Source organism: Pyrus communis, chromosome 7 (assembly GCF_963583255.1).
Source record: "Pyrus communis chromosome 7, drPyrComm1.1, whole genome shotgun sequence".
In the NCBI taxonomy this organism is placed as follows: domain Eukaryota; kingdom Viridiplantae; phylum Streptophyta; class Magnoliopsida; order Rosales; family Rosaceae; genus Pyrus; species Pyrus communis.
In genome coordinates this window covers 15,636,051-15,656,872 of record NC_084809.1, presented here as the reverse complement: position 1 = coordinate 15,656,872, position 20,822 = coordinate 15,636,051, and the positions used below count along the sequence as shown (strand labels likewise).

Sequence of the window (20,822 nt, the reverse complement as noted above, 5' to 3'; positions counted from 1 at the left end):
TCAAGAGAAAGGAGGGTGGTAGGAGTGATCATAGATCTCCAATAGCACAAGGTAAAACGGTAAGGGTATCTCACAGACATAGCAGTTTTAGCACATTACATATGAAGGGACCAACCAACTATAAAACTCTGTCGAGCATTCAACGCCCCAAAGAGCTTAACACAGTCTGTCTTAAGTTTATCCAGAATGTGTTAATACGGGTCTTCCGAATACTAGACTGAAATTAAAACTACAACAAAATGGGCAGGACTCTATAACTCTGCTACAAAAGGGCTTCGGAACTGCCGGACTCTAAAACAACTTCGCTTTCTTCCCAAAATGGGGCAAGGAAAACAACAGGGCAAAGTCACGACAGGAAATGAAACTCAGCAAGCATTGACATTAAGCTACCTTTTCAATCATCTGATGCCTTGGGAGAATTTTCTGGAGTCTTCATGGCTGTAGGTGCCTTTCCTTTATCTTTATGTGCTGTAACAGCAGCGCGAAATTCCTCGACTACGGAACCATCCTTGAACTTCAAAGCAAAGGTGGAAAGCCCATCCTTCTTTTCATCGATGCTGTTCATGCAGGCAAATGTAACACCTTTCTTCTCCATGTTCGCGAGCTTCATGTCTGGGTAAAGGCTTGCATTCAGAATTACCTTTCTAATTCCCTTGAGTCTCATAACAAGTCTGGCTTTCTCAGATTCAGATACATTAACTTTCAGATCTCCTTTTCCGCGTTCCTTCCAGCCTCCATCAATAAACTCAAACAACGCAGCATCAGCAGTGAAAACCACTTTCTCATTTTCTTCCCCAGTCTCAACTGCAACCTCTTGCATTTGCGGGAAGGCAGCACCATCACTCTTAGGTACGATTGAGAGGCCTGATGTGCCAAAGAGTGAAGAACTTCCATTACTCGAGAGACCAAAACCAGAAGGCTGATCAATATTTGATCCAAAAAGTGAACCAGAGCCAGTATCCAATGTGGACCCATCCTTTGAAATAAGCCCAAATGAAAAACTGGATGTGGAGAACCCAGTTCCAGAGATATTTGTGAAGGCATTTTGGCTACTCGAAAGCTGTTGGAATGAGCTCAACGAGTTACCTTCTGGGCTTGGATCTACATTTTCGCTTTTGTTATCTTTGTTATCTTCATTATCTTTGTTATCTTCAATTTCAGCCTTTTCCTCTTCCTCATTTACTGTCTCACCCCCATTTGTCTTATTTTCACCCACATCTGGTTCAGGTTCCGTTGCCTCACTGGAAATTTCATTGTTCTCCTTCACAACGTTCTCATTATCAGCTGCAGAGTCATCCCCAACTTGACCAGCCTGTTCGACCTTGCTTTCTGGCTGCTTATTATCCTCATCTAAAACTCGTGTCTCACAGGCATGTGGTGAGCTAGCTGCAGCTTCAGCAGGGGCTGGACTTTCTTCTGTTGGAGGAACCAAGCATATACCAGCAAAAGGATTGGAAGTATTAGAAGTGGGGGCCGATGTAGTCTGCTGGCGACGAACCTTAACAATTCTTCTGGTTGCCAGCACCTCCTCACTGGCCCTCTTGAAAGTTCCTGTCTCTGGTTCAGAAGCATCGTCCTCGTCATCAAGGCCTGGGTTATCCCGAGAGAGTTCACTCCCAGCAGCTCGCTTCTTATTAAGTGGAAGGCCATTTCCCGAATCAGCCATTGACAAATGAATTAAGAAAATAGGATTAACGAACCAGGATAACGAGTATTTGGGAAGCCAATATCTGCAAATCATCATAAATTATACTTGTTCACAGAACCCAGATGAACAGAAAACCAAAGTTACTAAACTCATAGATCATTTACTACCAAATGCAGATAAAACTAAATGGGTAAATTTATTTGAACGAACTAACAGCATTGAGTAAAACTGCCAAGAATTGCAATACACCGTGTCTAATCAAAGAAAGCTCTGATTATAAGAAGTGACAAACAAAGGAAAGAAAATTCCATGTCATCTGAAGAGTCAACCACATTTATCAACAGAACACCAGAATCTTTTCATAACAGAGTTCCACCAACAGTGGACTCCATATAAGAGGGCAATCAGCTACAAAAGAAATTCATATCAGAACAACAGAGCTCATGACAGCTTGGGATATAATGTTTTATAATTTTTTCCAATAACTTAATAACGGAGAAGCAACTTTTCTCCCCTTCGCATATAACTTGAAGCAAAAGACATTAAACATATGTGATTACAAAACAATACATTTTTCTTATCCAAAATTGTTTTATCATATGCATACAGGCAATGGACGAAACAAACTGAAAGCTAATAACTGAACCCGAAAACATATGTCAGAACAGAATACAAGTGCACATAAATTAAGATATCAAGCCAAACCCCTCAGCTGAAACGTCGGAATTTGAAATTTGGAAAACGCAACAAAACATCAAATGAATCGAATACATCCACAAATTCTTATAGCAACAACGGCGTGAGAATGCTAAACAAAAAGTCTCCAAAACTCCATTTAACTGCCAGTAAGGTACTCTACTCAAGAGTAGAATTTAAAAAAAAAAAAAAAAAAAGAAAAAAAAAAAAACAGTTAATTTGGTACTAATCAATTTTTTGGTTCGTTCCCAAATAATAAATAATTCCAAAACCTAGGTTGAAAATAACAGTTTATTAAAATACCATAAATCCTAGCTACTAACAACATCGAATTAAAAAAAAAAATCTCTTATCATTTCTTGGCACTCTTTTAGCTACCGACAATTTCCTCAGCCACCAAACAGGGAGTTAACAGCTAAAACCCTACTTTCCCACAACATTCCAAAAACAAAAAGCCTATATAACAAATTCAATCAAATCCAGAGAAAATAAAAACAAAGCAAATCGAAATAAAAAAACCACAAACAAGCCATATGAGCCACCAAGAAAAATGAATCAAAATATCACAAAAGATATGAAATTACATATGAAATCCCAAAATATTACCCAGAATCTAAGTATATCAAACTGAAATTGCAAAATCCCGAATTCAAAACTGGGAATAAAAGGATTTGGACTTACCGGGAGGCAAAGAGACGCAGAAGCAGAACCTAGAGAGAGAGAGAGAGAGAGAGAGAGAGAGAGAAATAAATGGGTGATTTTAATTTTTGTGCTTTTCGAATTGCTTGTGTATATAAAATGTTGAATTGCAGAGATTTACTTGGAAATTTTTGGATACGAAGGGTTTAATTTTTTGATTCAAGTGGGAACCCAAGGGATTTTATTGTGCGTGGAAACCTCTTTCTCTCATGTGGTTTTGTAGGACTTGCATGTGATTTCAGGGTCGGTGCTAAGTTCTTGGTCCGAAGATTTTCTATCTGGCCTTCCGGAAACTACTGGGCCGGGATCCGCATGTGTTGGAAGGCCTCCTTGTTATTATTTTTAATATAAAGTACTAATTCACACTAAATTAGTAAAGATCACTGATGAAAATATGTTGAACCCTTGCATAATGACGTGGTTTTGAACTTCATTGATAACTAATCTAAAAATCTATCGTTTAACCAAAAAATGTAGTTTCTCTGTCTATATTAAGCTAATGCTAGCGAAACCATAGTTTCTCTACCTCCTTAACATTATCCATGCTGAAATGTTATGCCTTGATATATTTCCCTAAATCTGGGTAGCTGCACATACCCCAAAAGTTAAAGGTCTTTGCTTGGTTGGTCCTTCAAAATAAACTTCTAACCAATCAACAAAGTTTTAAGAGGAAAATGACGGTGAATACCAGTTGTCCTACATGTGGTGGTCCTGTTAAAAATTTTATTCAACTTTCGAGGGAGCGCTCTAAAGCTAGAGCAGTTTGGAATTCATTGAAGGTCCCTAGTATTATTCTTTCTACTTTCAATTTAGACATGAAGGGATGGATTGTTATTGCTAACATACACTGTAAAACTCTTTGGGCTGCGTCGGCTCAAAAGACCAAACACTTGACAGCAACCACTCTTTGAACCTTGATGATTATGCACCATGGTACAAGTTCGATTCTCACAGATCCTTCTCCCCCTGACAACTAACAATCCAATTAACGCTATCATTTGTCAAAAAAATAAAGAACAAAAAACAAAACACCCACCTTGAACCGAAAGTCCAGTTATCACACCTATAGACAAATACCATTTATTGCAAGGAAAGCGAACATTGGGAGAACAAGATGCTACGATCACTGGCATTTCTCGAATAAATGAATGCATTTAGCTGGATACCATTTCCTCATGCACATCATTGTTTATTGTTTATTTATGACATTTGGATTAAACAAATCAAAGGAGGATCAAGCAACAAGTAAAAAAGCACGTGCATGAGAAAAACGGTGCATAAATAATTTCCCTTCACAATAATGAACATACCAACATCGTTACGGTCTTATTTGATGTCCCCTAAGGAACCGTAACAATATCACAAGTAGAATGCTAACAGAAGCGAAGAGCCGAAGTTGGTTGTATCATATGCTAACAATGTATATACTCTTATGAATACAGTTTTACAATATAAGTCACATTAAAGAATTCCGATAACATGCGAAAAAGGAGAAAAAAAGGAGGAAAAGGAAAAAAGAAGTCTCAAGGGGAACCAGATATCTAAAATCTGAATAGAAGCGGTCGACGTTGTATCCCTAGCTCAATTTTTTCTACATTCACAATGGCACAAGAAAAACTTTATGATGGGAATATGGCCTCAAAGAATATGTTAAAAAAGGGAATCGGAAAAGTAAACTAACTACAGCTATGAAACTAATCTTATCTTGTGCCCCATGACAAAATATAACTCGGTTACAAGCCACACCACCGGGTATAAGAGACAACCGATCTGCTACATCACCTCTTCACCAGCCTCTTCCGGGAGGCCTGTCGGTAACAAAACAAGGGAAATAGAAAAAATAGATCACCATAATGAGCAGGCACATCGGAACAATTATTACAAAACGTAACAGCTTTTTCATATGAAGTCGGTGCTATGAAATTATTTCAAATAAAAATGGAGCTGTTTCAATTCTTACTCTAGCATCAGAAACAAGAATGCGTACGCAACACACAGCCCTAGTGTATTCGAATAATCTTCACACACTTGATCGGTGAAAATAATAAATTAAATTTTCCTACAACACATCAGTTTTACGGCTGACATTGCATGGAAAAGAGCAGCATGAATGGCTCCTGAATACTGTGTAAAAATGTGAAGAAATTTAATCTGTAACTTGCCGAACATAACCTATCCATAACACCAGCCCATTCCTTATAGAATGGAAACTATGATTATTATAACAATCTGATGGCATATCCCAAGTATATATGAATCTTTTCTCACCTCTGTAAAGGATCCATACAGCTGGACCGGCAGTCTTCATAAGGACCTAGTGGCGTGGTGTAAGCACTGCAACCAATAAAAGATGAGAAAATTAGGATGCAAGAAAACAACCTGAACAGAGAAAACACAAGCAAACAAGGGGAAGGCCAAAACAGCAAAAGGAATATCAAGTTACGTGAGAACTTATGACCAAAGAAAAGGCTCCACAAAATCCAATTTGTCTCTTTAGCGCTGAATTCTATCGAGTATTTGGTTTGAAAAGAATTCAGATGTCAGATTCCCTAGTCTCTCTCCTTGTATAACCACCCTCCCAACCAACAAGTACAATGGAAACTTCTTTTTCTTTTAAGTTTCTCCAAAAAAAAGCTGAAATGGCACCGTAACTACCTATAGAATAAACTGAGGCCCCCAACTAATTATAAGTACGTATAATATCCAATAATAGTTAGTAGAGAAAGTGGTAGAAGTAGTGAAAGCAGAAAGTTGTCAGAATGGGAGTCAGAGATGGCGCTTCAGAATCAATTAATCACCAGAGACAAAATTAGATTTTCACACTGGCCCAACCAATAGCTTTTTAGGCTGACGAGGTTCCTTCATTATTCGTACCCCACTCTTCGTCAGCCTCGTTCCCGTTGATGAGTACAGCATCCGTAGAATCAGCATCCACCACAACAGCCTCCTCCTGGCTACCTTCTTCTCCATCATGTTCTTCAGCAGCCCGTTCCCCATTTTCTTCACCATCCTGTTCAGAAACCAGTATAGAAAACAGATAAAAAAGGTAAATGAAGTGCTAGAGTTAAAAAGCCGATTCATAAAACAAATTGTTCTTGCAAAAGGAAAATTCAAACTGGTATTAAATTTGCATCCACTATGTATACCCCATGATTTGCTTCCCCATTGTCAAGATGCTCCTCTTCATCCGATTGCATATTCCTGAAAGCCTCCACAAGGGTGATGTGTGCTTTATCAACATGGTTTATGTACTCCTCTGCGGGAGGGTAAACACCCCTAAAAACAATCACCCGAGAACAATTAATACCAACTTAAGTTACCATAATAAACCATGACTAAGAGCAACTGACATCCTAAGGGAGATATCGTGAAGCCAAAAGAGAACATTTTCAGAAGAAGATATTGAGAAACTTGTGCCAACACATACAAACACACTCATACACAATTTGCAGAGGTACCTTGTCTCTGCAGCTTTTGATTCCACAGAAAGGGCAACTTGCCAATCATCGAACAAATTGGGATATTCTTCAGGATCAGCCAAAGACTCAGCAGCTTTTGGATTAACCTGCAGGTTGATATTAAATCAAAGTTATGTTATTAGACAAGGACACATAAGTGGACGCATATGTATGCATCCAATCCAATTACATATGTAAGTAATTAATATGCATCTGCACATGCATATGAGTGCTTCTGTGTGTGTGTGCATGTATGGTATTTTCTACCGTTTGAGCAGAGTAGCGAAGATGGGAGCCCATCTAATGAATTATACTTGAGCATACCAGCATAAAGTATGGTGAAATCATTGCCAATCAGTGTGACTCCGTTATTTAAAACGACATAAAATACCAAAGGGAATGGAGCATAAGAAATCACATAGAAAGACTGAGTGCTGTGAATAGACAGATGCAAACATACAAAGCTGCAAGATAAACATAACAAACTGGTCCAAGCCAAAAGATGCAACAAACCAAGTTAACCAACTCTGGAGGAAGTTAATCCACAGGGATGTTTTTTGAAACATGAGAAGTAGAAAAACTGGAAATAATATTTTTTTTGAAAGTTTGTAGATATGTGTTTAAAAATGAGTCAAGTTAGCTTTTCCAACTTTGAAAAGTAGAAGTGCCACCTGAAATTTCCTAAAAAAAGAATATTAAAAGATAATGTTTTCTATATATTTTCAGTAGCAATTTCTGGATTCTGAAAAACAAGATAGTTAGAAAAGAAAAATAAGTTCTGTTGCATGCCAACATGGTTCTGATATGTTAAATCTCTAACAGGTGATATGAGACTGCCATATGGACAGCCAAACCAGCATACCTATCGTATCTAACAATAAACTGGTGCGAGGTTCTCATATGTTAAATCTCTAACAGGTTATATGAGACTGCCATATGGACAGCCTACCCAGCATAACTATCTATGAGACTGCCATATGGACAGCCTACCCATCATAAATATCGTACCTAACAATAAACTGGTGCGAGGTTTCTATACAAGTTGCCATATCTAATTCTCTTAACATCAAATGAAGCCAAAATAAGGAATGCAAACATAAGCATGGAGTGTCAAAATAAGACAAGCAAAGCAAAATCATAATGTCACCTTGCTCAGGTCTTTTCTCCAAATAGCTACTATCTCGGAAACCTTGCCTGGAAGATATGATCGAGCCATCAAAGCAGCCTCAGGTATCCGATTGCTGCATAGACAATGCTTTATTAATCATTAGCTTTACCGCGTTATTCTGTGCAGTCATACTTTGAGGACAATGCTTTATTAATCATTAGCTTTACCGCATTATTCTGTGTAGTCATACTTTGAGGAAACAAATATGCAATTACCTTTCCACCAGTAACTCAAGGCACTCTTCCAATCGACCCAACATGAATAAACAAAGGTACGCAACATTATTCTTCCCTTGTTCTTTAGCAAGGGATGCAAGTTTTGATATTCCTTCAACATCTCCAAGAGAAGAATAGAGCAATAATAATCCACTCAAGTCCATGGCATACTTTAAACATTCCTCGGCCATGTCTAACTGCAAAATGTAATATAGACAAAGAGATGTAGTCAAAAGGTGCAAGTTAAACAGGGGGAATATCAAAAGGGCACAAGACAAATGTGGTTGTGGTTAAGAAATTAATATGCACAATATTAAGAAAGAATAAGAATAAATAACCAACACACCTTTCCAGCAGACATAGCCAATTCACCTAACTGCTTCCATTTAGACTCACTTTGCACCTCAGTGGCAATTTCCTGCAAGAAACAAATGAAAATTCACTTGGAAATAAACCACATTATTCACTACAACGACTACAACAAATATAAAAACCTAACATCAAAGTTATGTCTCCTTGGACTTACCTTCGCAATTTCTAATCTACCAAGCTGTATGGCTAGTTCAAATCTGTAATCAGGATCGGTAGCCACTTCCAGAGCTTCCTCTATCATACCTCGTGTTTCCAAGAAACGAGCCACACTTCAAGAACCGGAAGTTTAAATGTTAAAAGGGAAACACCAAAGAATGTGTTAAGATATTAACAACGAAGCATCCTATTTGAGATTTAACTTTGCGATTGAAATCTGGAAATAAGTAAAAAGATTGCAACAGAAGTTCTATTATACAGTAAAAAATATTCGAGTACAATATAATCAGCGTGCAAAAAGAAATACTACTGAAATTGTAATTTAGTACAAAGTATCGAATTTTCCAGGGTGTGCGAAGGATATTACTATTAATTTCATTTCAGTGGTTGGAGGCTAAATTTGTGTATCAGAAGTACCAAGTGACAAATAAAGGGCTTAAATTAAAAACTATAAAACTATAAAGATTTAATACATAAACAATTTTGAAATACTTCTATGTGATCCATTTGGAACACTTTCATGGTAAGTTGTATCAAACCAGTGGTTTTCCTATTGACTGAAATGCAGTTATATTCCCATGCCACAAATACAATATTGCCCAGTAATAAGGGGACATCTGATGCCATTATGCCAAAGAAACTAATAGGTACCTGTTATGGTGCTCTTTAGGAATTGAAGGCAAAACTTCATTGGCCCTTTCAATGTCTCCACGCATTACAAGAGTCTTATATTCAATCAAACTTAGAAGTAGTGTGTATCCTATTACACTGCAGAGTTTAAATTTAATAAGAACAAACAAAAAACACAATAGAAGTTGCTAATAGATGACCATCTTGATTCACAAACAAAAAAGTGCACTCACTTGAACTCTTTGTCTATCAGAAACACCCGACTTTGATTGGCAAGATAACCCAACAAGTACATTGGTCGGTCTAAATGAAACATTGTGGTTACCTCGCCACCAACACAGTAATTAAGCCTCCAAGAGGAGTTGTTGTAAATGAAACAATCCCCAACCCATAAACCAGTCCTGACACGTTCATTCATTTCATGAAGAAGCTCAAAAGCATCTTCAACACCTTGTTCATCTACAGGTCTTCCGCTATCTAAGTAAGAAGAGACTACGTCCCGCTGCACCATTATCATATACAATCTCACAAATCATTATAAATATGAATGATGAAAACTTAAACAACGGGGGAAGGAAGAAGAACCCAACTAGCGAAGATGCGTACATTGTATTTCAAGATGTAGAATGATGTATCACTGGCAATAGCCACTAAATCACCACTATCAGCCCAATAGAGATTCTGCCAAGTTGCAAAATATAGAATTATAGAAAAATGAAAATACCAATTACAGGCTATTTGAGATAGGTAGGGGAGACTCACTTTAACAGTTACATCAATTCGGCGAATTAACCTGCATTCAGCCCAATCATAAAAGCAAATAAAATCATTTGAGCACATTGCCAGTAAAGTTCCCCCGTAAATATGTTCAGCCGAAAACGTAGGTCGAATACTCCTCTTCTCCTGAAATATGCCATTGCCATCAATACAAACACATGCTCCCTAACAGAGTTATCAAGATCTACAGTCATAGTAATAGAAGTTTAAGGTGACATCTAAGAGCCCATAAGAACTATAACCCAAATGCGGTAATTACTAACAAGTTGCAGTACAAAGAAATTACAATAGAAGCACAGAACAGCTATTAGTATATTCAAGAAAAACATTTTGATACACAAAGGCAAGAAAAACAAAAAGGAAGCCAACTTCCAGCAGAAAAAAAAAATAAAGAAAAAATCTTGTGTTGAACTTTTAACATGAAGACCATACTGCACGGTTGATAAACTAGAAAATTACAAACCTGGAAGTTTTTAGTGAAAATCTTAATCTTTGAAGTACTCTCTCTAACAGCATATTCTCCATCAGTTGACCAAGCAAATTCCAAAGCAGAACCAAATGAACGATTTCTCCAGGCCAAAGCAGTATATATAATGTACTCTCCATCTCCACAAACAACAACAAACCTCCCATTGGGATTATGCCTTAAGCTCTGTAAAACAAAAAATTGAGCACGGATAAATCAACCAATGCATGTATTGCACACTCACAAAACTGCAAAACGGCAAACAACATCCAACACACAGGAAAGCTTGCATCCAGCAACTTATAGAAGGAAAACAAGATGCCAGTATGAGGAAACTACAATAGAAGATTTGAAAGTCTATCACCATCCATTCAAAACAGGATTGTCTGGAGACACATCCCATCAAGATGACAATATGTAAATCTCACTTCAATTCAAGCACATCTTCCCTTGCCAAGTAAGTAATAACGATAGGCTATCCCGTCAAGATGACAGTATGTAAATTTCACATCAATTCAAGCACATCTTCCCTTGCCAAGTAAGTAAAAATGATAGGCTGTAGCAAAAATTATTGAAACTGAAAGATGTAGATCTCAAGAAAGGAACATGATTGAAACATAAGAATCAAAGAAACCCTTACCTGAGGGTAAAGATCACATGTGCCCAACTCCTTAACAGCCAAAGGCAATCTCTCTCCATCAGTAACCTATAGAGTATAGCAAACATAAATGACTGATGTCAACTACCAAAGAGGAAGGGGGAACAGGAGGCAAAGAAAAAGAGTTAATTTGAATGTGCTCAAACCTCGAAATCAGCTCCCACACTCTTAATGTTCACAGTTTGAATTTCATTATGCTTAGCCCAAATGATCTTTCCACTATTGTCCATACTTGCAACAGGTACTTCACGGCCCAGTTTTACCATAATTGTTCCTTCATCATAACCAATTACAACCCTGACCAAGTTTATGAGTAGAACAGAATCATTTTGAGTACAGTTTTCTTGTACGACATTACACGTGCATCATTGAAATTTGAAAAACATACTGCACAACCTAAATGGGTCCATTTTCTCACAAACTTCAAGCAAATAATAAAAATTTTAACAAAGAATAAGGGGCCCCTATTTATGTTAGTCCAATAAAAGGGTAACTATCTATGATTTCCAAACTCACCGCCTTGAGCTCTTCATGTATCCAATAGCCCAAACTCTTTCAAGCCCATAATTCAATGTATTCTCAAGCCTGTAGATGAAGCACAAAATTATCATTGGCCTCGCCATTCAATGATTTGAAAATAGAGGAATTAGTTTGAAAATAAAACATTAAAAAAGTTGTTTCAACTTTTTAAAAGAACAAAAAAAAAAAGAAGGCCTAAAAATTTGAACATTAACCCAAAGTATAGCATCCTAGGATGTGAGGTTCCAAAATGTTGCAAGGCACCAGAATTACCTGTAAGTGGTTGAATGCCATATTCGAACTGTTCCATCCTCAGACCCTGTTATTATTATAGGAAGCTCAGGATGGAAACATACAGCAGAAACATTGTGTGTGTGGCCATCAAGTGTCTGGACACAACTTTTGGTTTGATAGTCCCACACCTGTTTCCACATTATTATACATGAATTTTTCCAAATCATAACAAAGATATACAATCAAAGAATTACTGAAGAAAAAGGTTAACTTGTGGGAGACCTTAGCAGTGTGATCATCAGATCCAGTAATTAGATAAGGCTTATCACCACCCGTAAAGTAATCGACACAATTAACTCCTTTCTGATGGGCATCCAATGTAAAATTTGGGTCTGGGGAGCCTAGATTCCATATCTAGGAAAAACCGTTAGCACAATTAGCACCATTACACAAAAAACGTAGTAGAATATGCAGGAAATCCAGACCATGCCAGCGTACCTTTATGGTGCGATCAAGAGATGCACTTGCAAATGTGTTGGTATCTTTCGGATTAAATGTCACTTGCATCACATAATGGGAGTGTCCTTCAAATATCTGAGTACAAACCCAACCCTTGTCCCAATCCCAGAGCTTGATAAGCATATCATCAGATGATGATAGCACATATGAGAGTGTAGGATGGACAGCCACACATCTAATGTAGTCAGTATGTGCCTCAAATACTTTAACCTTATCCATTGTATTGTAATTGTATACACGAATGAACATGTCATCAGCTCCGGCAACAACCCATTGCTTGCGAGCAATAAATTTGGCTGACCTAACTGCAGACCAGTGACTTAGACATTAAAGCATGATGATGATCTTACTGTGAAAAATTCCAAAAAGAAAATCTACGAGCATAAAAATTTGCAAAGAGGCAAAGTAAATACCTGGTAACTCTGTGACCTCAAAAGACTTAGCCATGGCCTGAAACAGTATCAAGAAAATTCAAGTTAGCAATGCTTACTGCAACCAAATAAAGAAACCTAAATTTCAAAAGCTTACTTTAAGTTCAAGACAACTCTCCAAGGAAGGAATGCTAAACATATATTTTTTTTTCATAGCAGAATAGCACAATACCACAAAAGATACTGTACCAATCACAACAAACAAACTTTTTCTAAGTAGATCAAAAGACATTTATGTACAGCTCTAGGAAGAAGATTTGTGAAATAATCAGTGTAATTATAAAGTTTCTGCCGGTAGCTATATCTGCTCAGTGTCTAAGGCTACAGCTGACAAAATAACCAAATTGAATTCTAAAATGTAGACAAATCATGTCACGGGACAGTCCAAGATCAGTAAACCACTAATTGCTTCCTTCCTTTAATTTGCCATTTGGTTCATGTACACAATTAAGGATGTGCATGTATGATCTCATAGTTGTACAAGTTCAATTACTTCATTTCTAGCTCTTTCAGTTCAACCCAAAACACTTGTTTAACAAGTGATGAAACACCGACCAACAAGTTCAGTTGTTATACTACAACAATCACTCTTAAGATAGTTGCATATTCCCCTTACGATCAAGCTTTACATGTACTTTCAGAAATGGTAACTTGTGGTAATAGATCTAGATCATACCTGCGTCTGGTAGTTCCAAATACACACAGTTCCTGAATATAAACTTGCCAAAATCCTGCAGTAAAATTATCATCATTAGTGGTAAATCACAAAACTACAGTTTTCACCAAATTAACTTGGATCCTATCGTAACTTAAGTGGCAACTGGCAAGAGAACCAATGTGTTCATCCCAACTCCGTTTCTAATGGGAATTCAAATTATAGTTAAGTCCTTTTATAAAATTAACTACAAAAACTTGGAATTTGAAAACAAAAATAAAAGAACCTAGCACTGTCATGGCACCCCAGCCAACGGTTGCTGCCTCATGCAAAATGCAGGCCACATCCTTTCACTTAATATGAAAAATACTATGTTGGCACCACTACTCTCACTAACAAGTCGTCAATAGCATAGCCTATTGTTTCGCGAAATTGATCCTATCCTAATTTGAGTGGCAAGCGCATTCTCATATTGTAAGATGTACAAAAGAAAAAATAAATATGAGATATCAGGAAGAAGAGCTCGGGTGCATGGCATTGCTCTTGTTACTTGCTAATCTGTTACAAATTTCATTTTTTATATCAAATTTAACAGAATACTAATACAGAAGACAATGTAGTTACCATGGTTCTGTTGGATGCAAATCCACAGATTTTACTCTCTCTGATCTTTGAGCGAGTTTTCTCTGAACCAAAAGATTAAAATTAGACCATTTTCCACACAATTCAGAATACAACCATTAGGATCGTGATCTGATCCACATATCGAAACGAAATCAAAGGAATTCAAATAAAAATTACCTTGATTTCCAGTCTGAGAGGCTGTTAACACATCGCAAAAACAAAGAAAACCAATCAGTGCAAAATTAAAACACCAAATCTCAGATAATATTACAAACTCCGATATATGCTGAATTATGGAACAGTAAAATAACAACGCATAATTGATATTTAACCACTTTGAACACCAGATCTTGATGAAATTCAAGTTAAAAAAATGCCACGATTGGTTGCCGATAAACGAAAAATAGAGAATTGTGAAAACGTCAAATTCTATGCAACCAAACAGAGTCGACGAAATTGCAAGAGTCTCAGTGAAATTGCTACGCTTGGTCAAACACTGAGGAATTGGCACCATATCGAAACGGATTTGAATCAGATCTAAGAAGCGGTCTAATGTGGGAAGATTTCAGGGAAGCCGGACGAGATCAAAAGACTCACCATTTTCGCAGAGCTCCGGCCGAGATCACAGTTGGACAAACCTAGCGATCCAGGTGATCCGAGCTCAGAGACGGAGGGGAAGGAGGGAGAGGGAGAGGGAGGGAGAGAGAATTCGGTGTTTTAGCATACGGAGAGAAAAGAGCTCTCTGTCTGTAAAATACGAGAGCGAGCAAAAGCCTTGCGGTTAAGTGAGTAATTTTACGACAGTGCCACTGGTGGGGCAAACCGGTTCGCGGTGTAGGGCCGCAAAGGTTGTTGATGATCGCGGTACGTGGATTGATGAACGGTGGAGATTGCCGAGTGGTAGCTCTTTCGGTGTGAAGTGTGAACAACGTAATTGAGTGCATTTTTACGCACCACCTTAAGATGTTATTTGACGAACCGAACAAGATGAGTTATTTTCAATTAAATTAGATTGTAACCCAACTCATGTTTAGTGAGAAAATTAAAACTTGGATTGAATTGGCTACAAATTCGAAATAGGGAAATAGGACAGGCGATGCAACACATCCTCACATACAGTTACAAGTCCCATCTCTCTTCTTTCTTCTTTTGCTTCTTCTTGGTTTGCCATCGATCTTCTTCTTTGTTTCAACGAGCATATTCTGGCGAGCTCGTCTTCTATTTGGGTCGTACAACGGTGGTGGGTGTGGGTTTCGCGCAGTCGTCGGAGTAGCATCGGGGCCGTTTCAAGCCTTCGGTTTTTCTCTTTTCTGCAATCTTTATGCAATTTCCTATTGTTTGTTCAAGGTACTTCTCTCTTCTCCCTCCTCTCCTTGAATTTGAAACATGGATACATTGATTTTACTGAATATGGGGTTTTAACCGAAAATTTGATCTAAAGTTAGCCTGAAATATGCTTTTTTGAGTATTCAATGTGTTAATTATTGGTGGATATTTGATTTTGATTTTGTATGTTCTATACTTTTCCCAATCAATGTTCGTACAAAAGATGATGCTTTAGAATTTTTTGGGGATTTCATGAATTATTGGGCATGGAATGGGCATTGAGAAACCTCGGTCGCAATCCTGCTCTTCCTGCGGAGGTCATCGGTGGGAATTATGTCGTCTCGTCGAAAGATATCATATCCTACGGTAGATGAATCTCTAAAACAAATGCTCAAAATATGCACAAGCCATCGGTTTCTAGCTAGCTAGCGTTTCATCTAGCTAGTAGCTATATATTATGACACAGAAAGCTTAGAGCATTTCTAAAGGAGATATCAAAATGTCTACATCACTTATACCAATTAAAAATGACCGCACTAACATCTTTGACTGAAGTGCTAATTCCTATGTGGCGATGACATGAATTAGCAGCAAAGGAAGTTGCTTGTAGAGGCAAAAATAATCAAGAAAATTATGGTGGTGACACGTGCACTTTTGGATAAAAAGACAAAATTACTCTTGAGGCACACCGGGATTCCCACGCGCATGCAACAGACAATAACAACTCAATCGAGGTTAAAGGTTATTAAAATGGCATTTATTCAAAACCCTCTCATCACTCCTCATCAAATCCTCACCCACAAGGTAACTGCCAATTATTCTTTTCAAATTGGGATTAATTACCAAATTAATTAAAAAAAAATTATTTGGCATAATATCTTGTAATAATATTCAAAACAGCACCATAAGAGGTCGGTCCTTATTTCTCCAGATAGGGCTGACCACACCCCTATATATGCCCCTCATTTCTCCAAAAACGTAAATCGATTCTCCTCCTAAAATTCTCTAAACATTTTCTCCCTCAAATTCTAACTTTGGCATCGGAGACTCTTCGGCCAAATTTCCCCATTCATCGTGGGCAAATGAGGCTCTTGGCCTTGATCTTAGGTGTTAACTGTTTTGCAGGTGCATTTTCGTCCAAGAAGAAGAAAGCGGAAATTTGCATCCACAAATTGGTACTTTCATTAAGAGTCATGCTCAAAGAAGACTCTCGCATTCAAGGTTTCTCATTTTTTTGTTCATTCGTAGATTTTTCGTACATTCCCATTCCTATAATTTTTTATATAAAAATTCTTTGAATAAACGTAAAAGAAAAATATAATGACAAGAAATTCAGAAACCACGACAAACGGAACTTCAACGTTCAAGAATTTGGACCATGGTGATCCACAAGGCTCAACACGACAACAAGTGGAGCGGCACCAGGCAGCCACCACCGTGACAACCTTTGGCAAGCCCATAACCCATGATGAGCAGCAAGCCCAGGTGTCGAGAGCAGCCCCAAGTCGCTGCCCCAGCAGCGTAAGCCCAAGTTCAGCACACAGCTCATGACCCGCAAGCCCAAGCTGCGCAGAAGATAGCCTAGCGCATAGCGCCACTCCAAACGACACGGGACCAAGCCTAAGGCGAGCCGCCCAAGCTATCCTAACCATCTGGTCCCGGAGCTTTTAATTTCCCCATCTGCAAGGCAGCCATCCTGACCTCCTCACTCGAAACCACATCCAAGAGTGAATCATTCATTTCCCCAGAGATTTTTGGGGTAACACAATCTAAATATATTACCCTACTCCCGATGCCCAAACGACGTGAATAGATCTATGAAGTACTCATCAAACAAGCACCAGATCTGATTTGGGTTCTCAATCCAATTACCCTGGCTATTTTTTAAAGAAACCACCTTATTTCTTCTTCTTCTATGCATAGTGGACTGATGAAAGAACTTCGTATTAGCATCCCCTTCCCTTAGCCATTGAACTTTAGATCTTTGCTGCCAATAACACTCATCTTGGCTCCACAAGAGATCGATTTTTTTAGAAAGTAAATCAATCTCAGTCGAATTCCTTCCCCAGTTTTGCTGTAGGCAGCCCAATTGGTCCATCAAAACCTTAATCTGCCTCCCCCTCTATTTAAACTTTTCTCTGCTCCATCTTGTTAGGTTGGTACGGCAATCATTAATCTTTTTTTTCCATCTTTGTAGAGGAGTTCCTTCACATCTATTCACCCAAGCTCCCCTCATGACCTTTTTACATTCGTCTTCCTTCACCCAAAAAGCCTCAAAACGGAACAACTTTTTCTTTCTAGTAGCTTTTTGCTCACTTTGCATCAAAACAGGGCAATGGTCTGACCTAGAGCCGTGCCATTAGTAACCATAGAGTTTGGCCATTGAGACAGCCAACATTCATTAACCAGACCCCTATCTAGACGAGCCTCCACTAATTGCCCATTTCGAGTCCCCCTCTAAGTAAACTTTTGGCCATTGAACCCCAAATCCACAACCCCCACCTTATCCATAAATTCCTCTAAGTACCTTGGCCGGTTGTAACGCACTTCCACACCACCCGATTTCTCATGATCCTACAAGAACTCATTGAAGTCGCCACCACAAATCCACGGGATACTATCCGGTTCAAATTTTTAAATCAATCCCCTCCAAAAAACTTCCTTTTCCGCCTTGTAAGACGTGTCGTATATACCAATAAACTGAAACACCACATCTGAATCTACAAGACAGCAATGAGCATCAATGAAATGCTTAGATAATTCCTTTATTTCCACCTGTATCAAGTTGTCCCACCATAGGCTAAGGCCTCCCGCTCTGCCAATCACTGCAACATTAAACCCATTTGCATATCCCATTCTCCTTCTCACTCTTTCAATTCTATGATCTTTCATTTTTGTTTCTGAGATAAAGATCATAGAGCGTCTATGTTCCTTGATTTGCCCATGAAGGGCTCGAACTACCGTGTCAGACCCTAGACCACAACAGTTCCAGAATAAGTGTATCATGGCGATGTTGTGGCTGTTAAAGGCCAACCACCACAGCCTTGGGAAAAAGATCCCGCATTTTTCTTCAACTAGGCATTTCCTTCCCCTTCATAGTCCTTTACCCTTCTATTTCCCTCTTCAGTTTTAGATTTCTTGTGAGATGAAAGGCTCACATCTCTGTTCATTTCTTCCTAATCCCTCTTGATTTTGCTTCCTGGCCAATCTACAAACGAATCCAAGTTGCTCCCAATTTCCGTTCTTTCCATGCTTAAAGACGTCATCTGACTTGTTAGATTAGCTTGAGAGTGGATAGACTGCCTTTCAGAGCTATCTTCGCTTAGAATAAATCCCCCTTCCAAGATTTCCTCAATCAGGACTGAAGGATGTCTTCCGTATTCAGCTTGAAACTCCATGGGCTTAAAACCCATAACCAGACTTTGGATCCCCAACGGCCCCCCTCATTCGCTAAGCCATTAGGCCGAGATGAAATTCTGTCTATCTTTGCTTCTTTGCATTCTACTCCAAGTTTTCGTGGCTTTGCCCTTTCTTGAAAGTTATATATTATTTATGCGGCTCCCCCCATCATTTACTCTTTCCTCACTAGTTCCCCTTGTCTTATCCCTCACTCCTGTGCCATCCCCCCATTGATTTCGAATCGGATTTTTATGGCCAACTCGTGTTGCTCCCGCATGCCCGCGTTCCCCCAAGGTGATAGCCAAAGGTCTTGGAGACTCGATGAAATCCCTTACAGGAACTGTTTTTGTCCACTCTCCGTATCCAGCCATACCACCTATCACTGCTTCAAACGTACATTCAGTATTCGGATGTCCAATCTTCCCACATCTATAACAAAAATCCTATAACCTCTCATACCTGAATTCAATCCATGATTCATTGTTGTTTCCCCTGGGTAGCCAACACCCAATGGTTAGTGGGTTCGCAGTATCCACCTCAACCTTCACTCTCAAAAAGCCCCTGGTCTTAGCTAGATCTTCCACGGCTTTTACTTCCCTAATCTTTGACACCAATCACCTAATGTTCTCCTCTGTACTTAGATATGGCGGAACCCCCCTGATTTGAATCCAAAACAAAATTTTGTTCATGTCTATTTCCTCCAAGGCTAGCTCTTTGGGCCATCTTTTTACTGAGAAATTTTGCTTCATAACCGCCCATGGGACCTGGTCAATTATTTTTGCAGCCATACTTTCATCATTGACAGTGATAATGAAAGTATTATCTTTGACCCATTTAATCTCGATCTCTCCCATCCCCTTCTAGGAAGATCTGAGAATGTTGCGAATTCCCCATTTGTTAAGGGTTGTATTGACCAATGCAGTACCCACCAATTTGAGAGACTTCACAGAGAATAATTAACCCAGTAAAACATAGAAAGATAAGTGATGTTCTGCCATGATTCTTCCTTTTTCTTTTTGTTGCTTTTTCACTGTCCTTCAAACTATTTAGGAATAAATGGATGTACAGCAGAACTAGAATCAGACAACCAGGGGTTTGAGTCCCTGTATTGAAACATTCCTCTTCATTAATATCCCCATTAATTATTCTTAGGTAGTTGGCTCTTGTTGTTGGTGAAGCTTGCCTCAGTGGCTTTTGTGACTTTGTTCCCTTGCTAGGATCTGGTGGGAGGAATTTATGATCATTCCCACCCCACTGTGGGATTGATCTCCCATCTTTCTTCGAATTATTTGTGTAATTACATCTTGTAGGTAGAGTCCCTCTTCTCTGCCTTCCAATCATCCTTGCGAAAATACCCGCAGACCTAGTTCTGACCCCGGATGAGATAAATCAGACAAAGGGGCCAGAGAATGAGCATTGGTTAGGTGAGATATAAGTAGGGTACAAGTGCAGAGGAAGCTGAGAAATAAGTACTAAGGGTTTTGGTAGGGAAGAAATAAATTCTGGGAAAGAGGTTAATAGAAAAAGGGTTATCGCTTTGGTGGTTGGGATTGTACCCATGGAGTAAAAGGGGAGTAAAGATGGAGATCAGGTAGTTGGTTGAGTTCAACTTTTGAAACTATGGATCGATAATCGGTGGATGGCTCAGAGATGCTAACGAACCCACACAAAGGTGGGACTCTCACGGCGGAGAGAAGGGCTTTCACGGATGAGAGAAGGGAAGTTTAGAATCTATGTGTAGTTTAATGTCCACAAATGGTTGCTTGGAACTGTTCACTTCACTACCAAAATGCAATTTGTTTCTGTCATGTCCTCTGTTATCACCCACAGAGGAGAGGTCACTTTTTTTTTACAATAGCAAACGACTCAACTTTTTCTTAGAAAATGAAGTATTTATTTATTTTAGAAAAACGATAATCACAAAAAAAAACAAATTTGCTATTTACATGTCCTTTATTTATGACTATCATTTTATATAATATAAATGAAGACGAAAAATATTTAGGAAGAGAAAAAATCCATGTGACTAAATTACCATTTTCACTGTTCTAGTGTAATTAACATTTCGAGACTTAATGACACACCCCAACCGAGATCAAGGCATGCTGACCGTCACGTGGAAGTGACGTAACCATGTGCACAGTGCGGAAGCTAATAAATAATAACAAAAAT

General features: G+C 38.6%; 2 protein-coding genes across 5 annotated transcripts; both read right to left on the bottom strand.

The window, feature by feature from the left end:
* LOC137739587 (nuclear pore complex protein NUP50A-like) lies at nt 1-3,321 on the bottom strand. The gene is made up of 2 exons (XM_068479210.1): nt 3,026-3,321; nt 1-1,730 (listed from the first exon to the last, which is right to left on the bottom strand). The coding sequence occupies exon 2, from the start codon at nt 1,664-1,666 to the stop codon at nt 395-397; it is 1,272 nt and encodes a 423-aa protein (XP_068335311.1). The 5' UTR covers nt 1,667-1,730; nt 3,026-3,321; the 3' UTR covers nt 1-394.
* A 1,088-nt stretch (nt 3,322-4,409) lies between these two features.
* LOC137738740 (coatomer subunit beta'-2) lies at nt 4,410-14,661 on the bottom strand. 4 transcript variants are annotated; one of them, XM_068478216.1, is made up of 25 exons: nt 14,523-14,661; nt 14,103-14,123; nt 13,926-13,987; nt 13,323-13,377; nt 12,629-12,665; nt 12,195-12,520; nt 11,979-12,110; nt 11,736-11,884; nt 11,460-11,528; nt 11,090-11,240; nt 10,926-10,991; nt 10,283-10,471; nt 9,805-9,945; nt 9,649-9,723; nt 9,276-9,544; nt 9,064-9,180; nt 8,411-8,525; nt 8,231-8,302; nt 7,885-8,081; nt 7,649-7,742; nt 6,502-6,608; nt 6,190-6,319; nt 5,842-6,053; nt 5,312-5,377; nt 4,410-4,851 (listed from the first exon to the last, which is right to left on the bottom strand). In XM_068478216.1, the coding sequence occupies exons 1-23, from the start codon at nt 14,523-14,525 to the stop codon at nt 5,886-5,888; spliced, it is 2,745 nt and encodes a 914-aa protein (XP_068334317.1). In that variant the 5' UTR covers nt 14,526-14,661; the 3' UTR covers nt 4,410-4,851; nt 5,312-5,377; nt 5,842-5,885. The 4 variants fall into 4 exon arrangements, with proteins under 4 accessions (XP_068334317.1, XP_068334315.1, XP_068334316.1 ...); XM_068478214.1 differs by having other exon boundaries at nt 5,842-6,066; nt 6,191-6,319; XM_068478215.1 differs by having other exon boundaries at nt 5,876-6,066; nt 6,191-6,319.
* Nucleotides 14,662-20,822: the final 6,161 nt, after the last annotated feature.

Bases quoted from the DNA above. Each gene is read 5' to 3' on its own strand.
- LOC137739587 (XM_068479210.1), bottom strand. From the start codon at position 1,666: ATGGCTGATTCGGGAAATGGCCTTCCACTTAATAAGAAGCGAGCTGCT.
- LOC137738740 (XM_068478214.1), bottom strand. The intron at 13,988-14,102 runs GTAATTTTTATT...CTTTTGGTTCAG, and splicing joins CTCTCAGACTGGAAATCAAG to AGAAAACTCGCTCAAAGATC. The intron at 8,526-9,063 runs GTACCTATTAGT...CGGTTCTTGAAG, and splicing joins CCTAAAGAGCACCATAACAG to TGTGGCTCGTTTCTTGGAAA.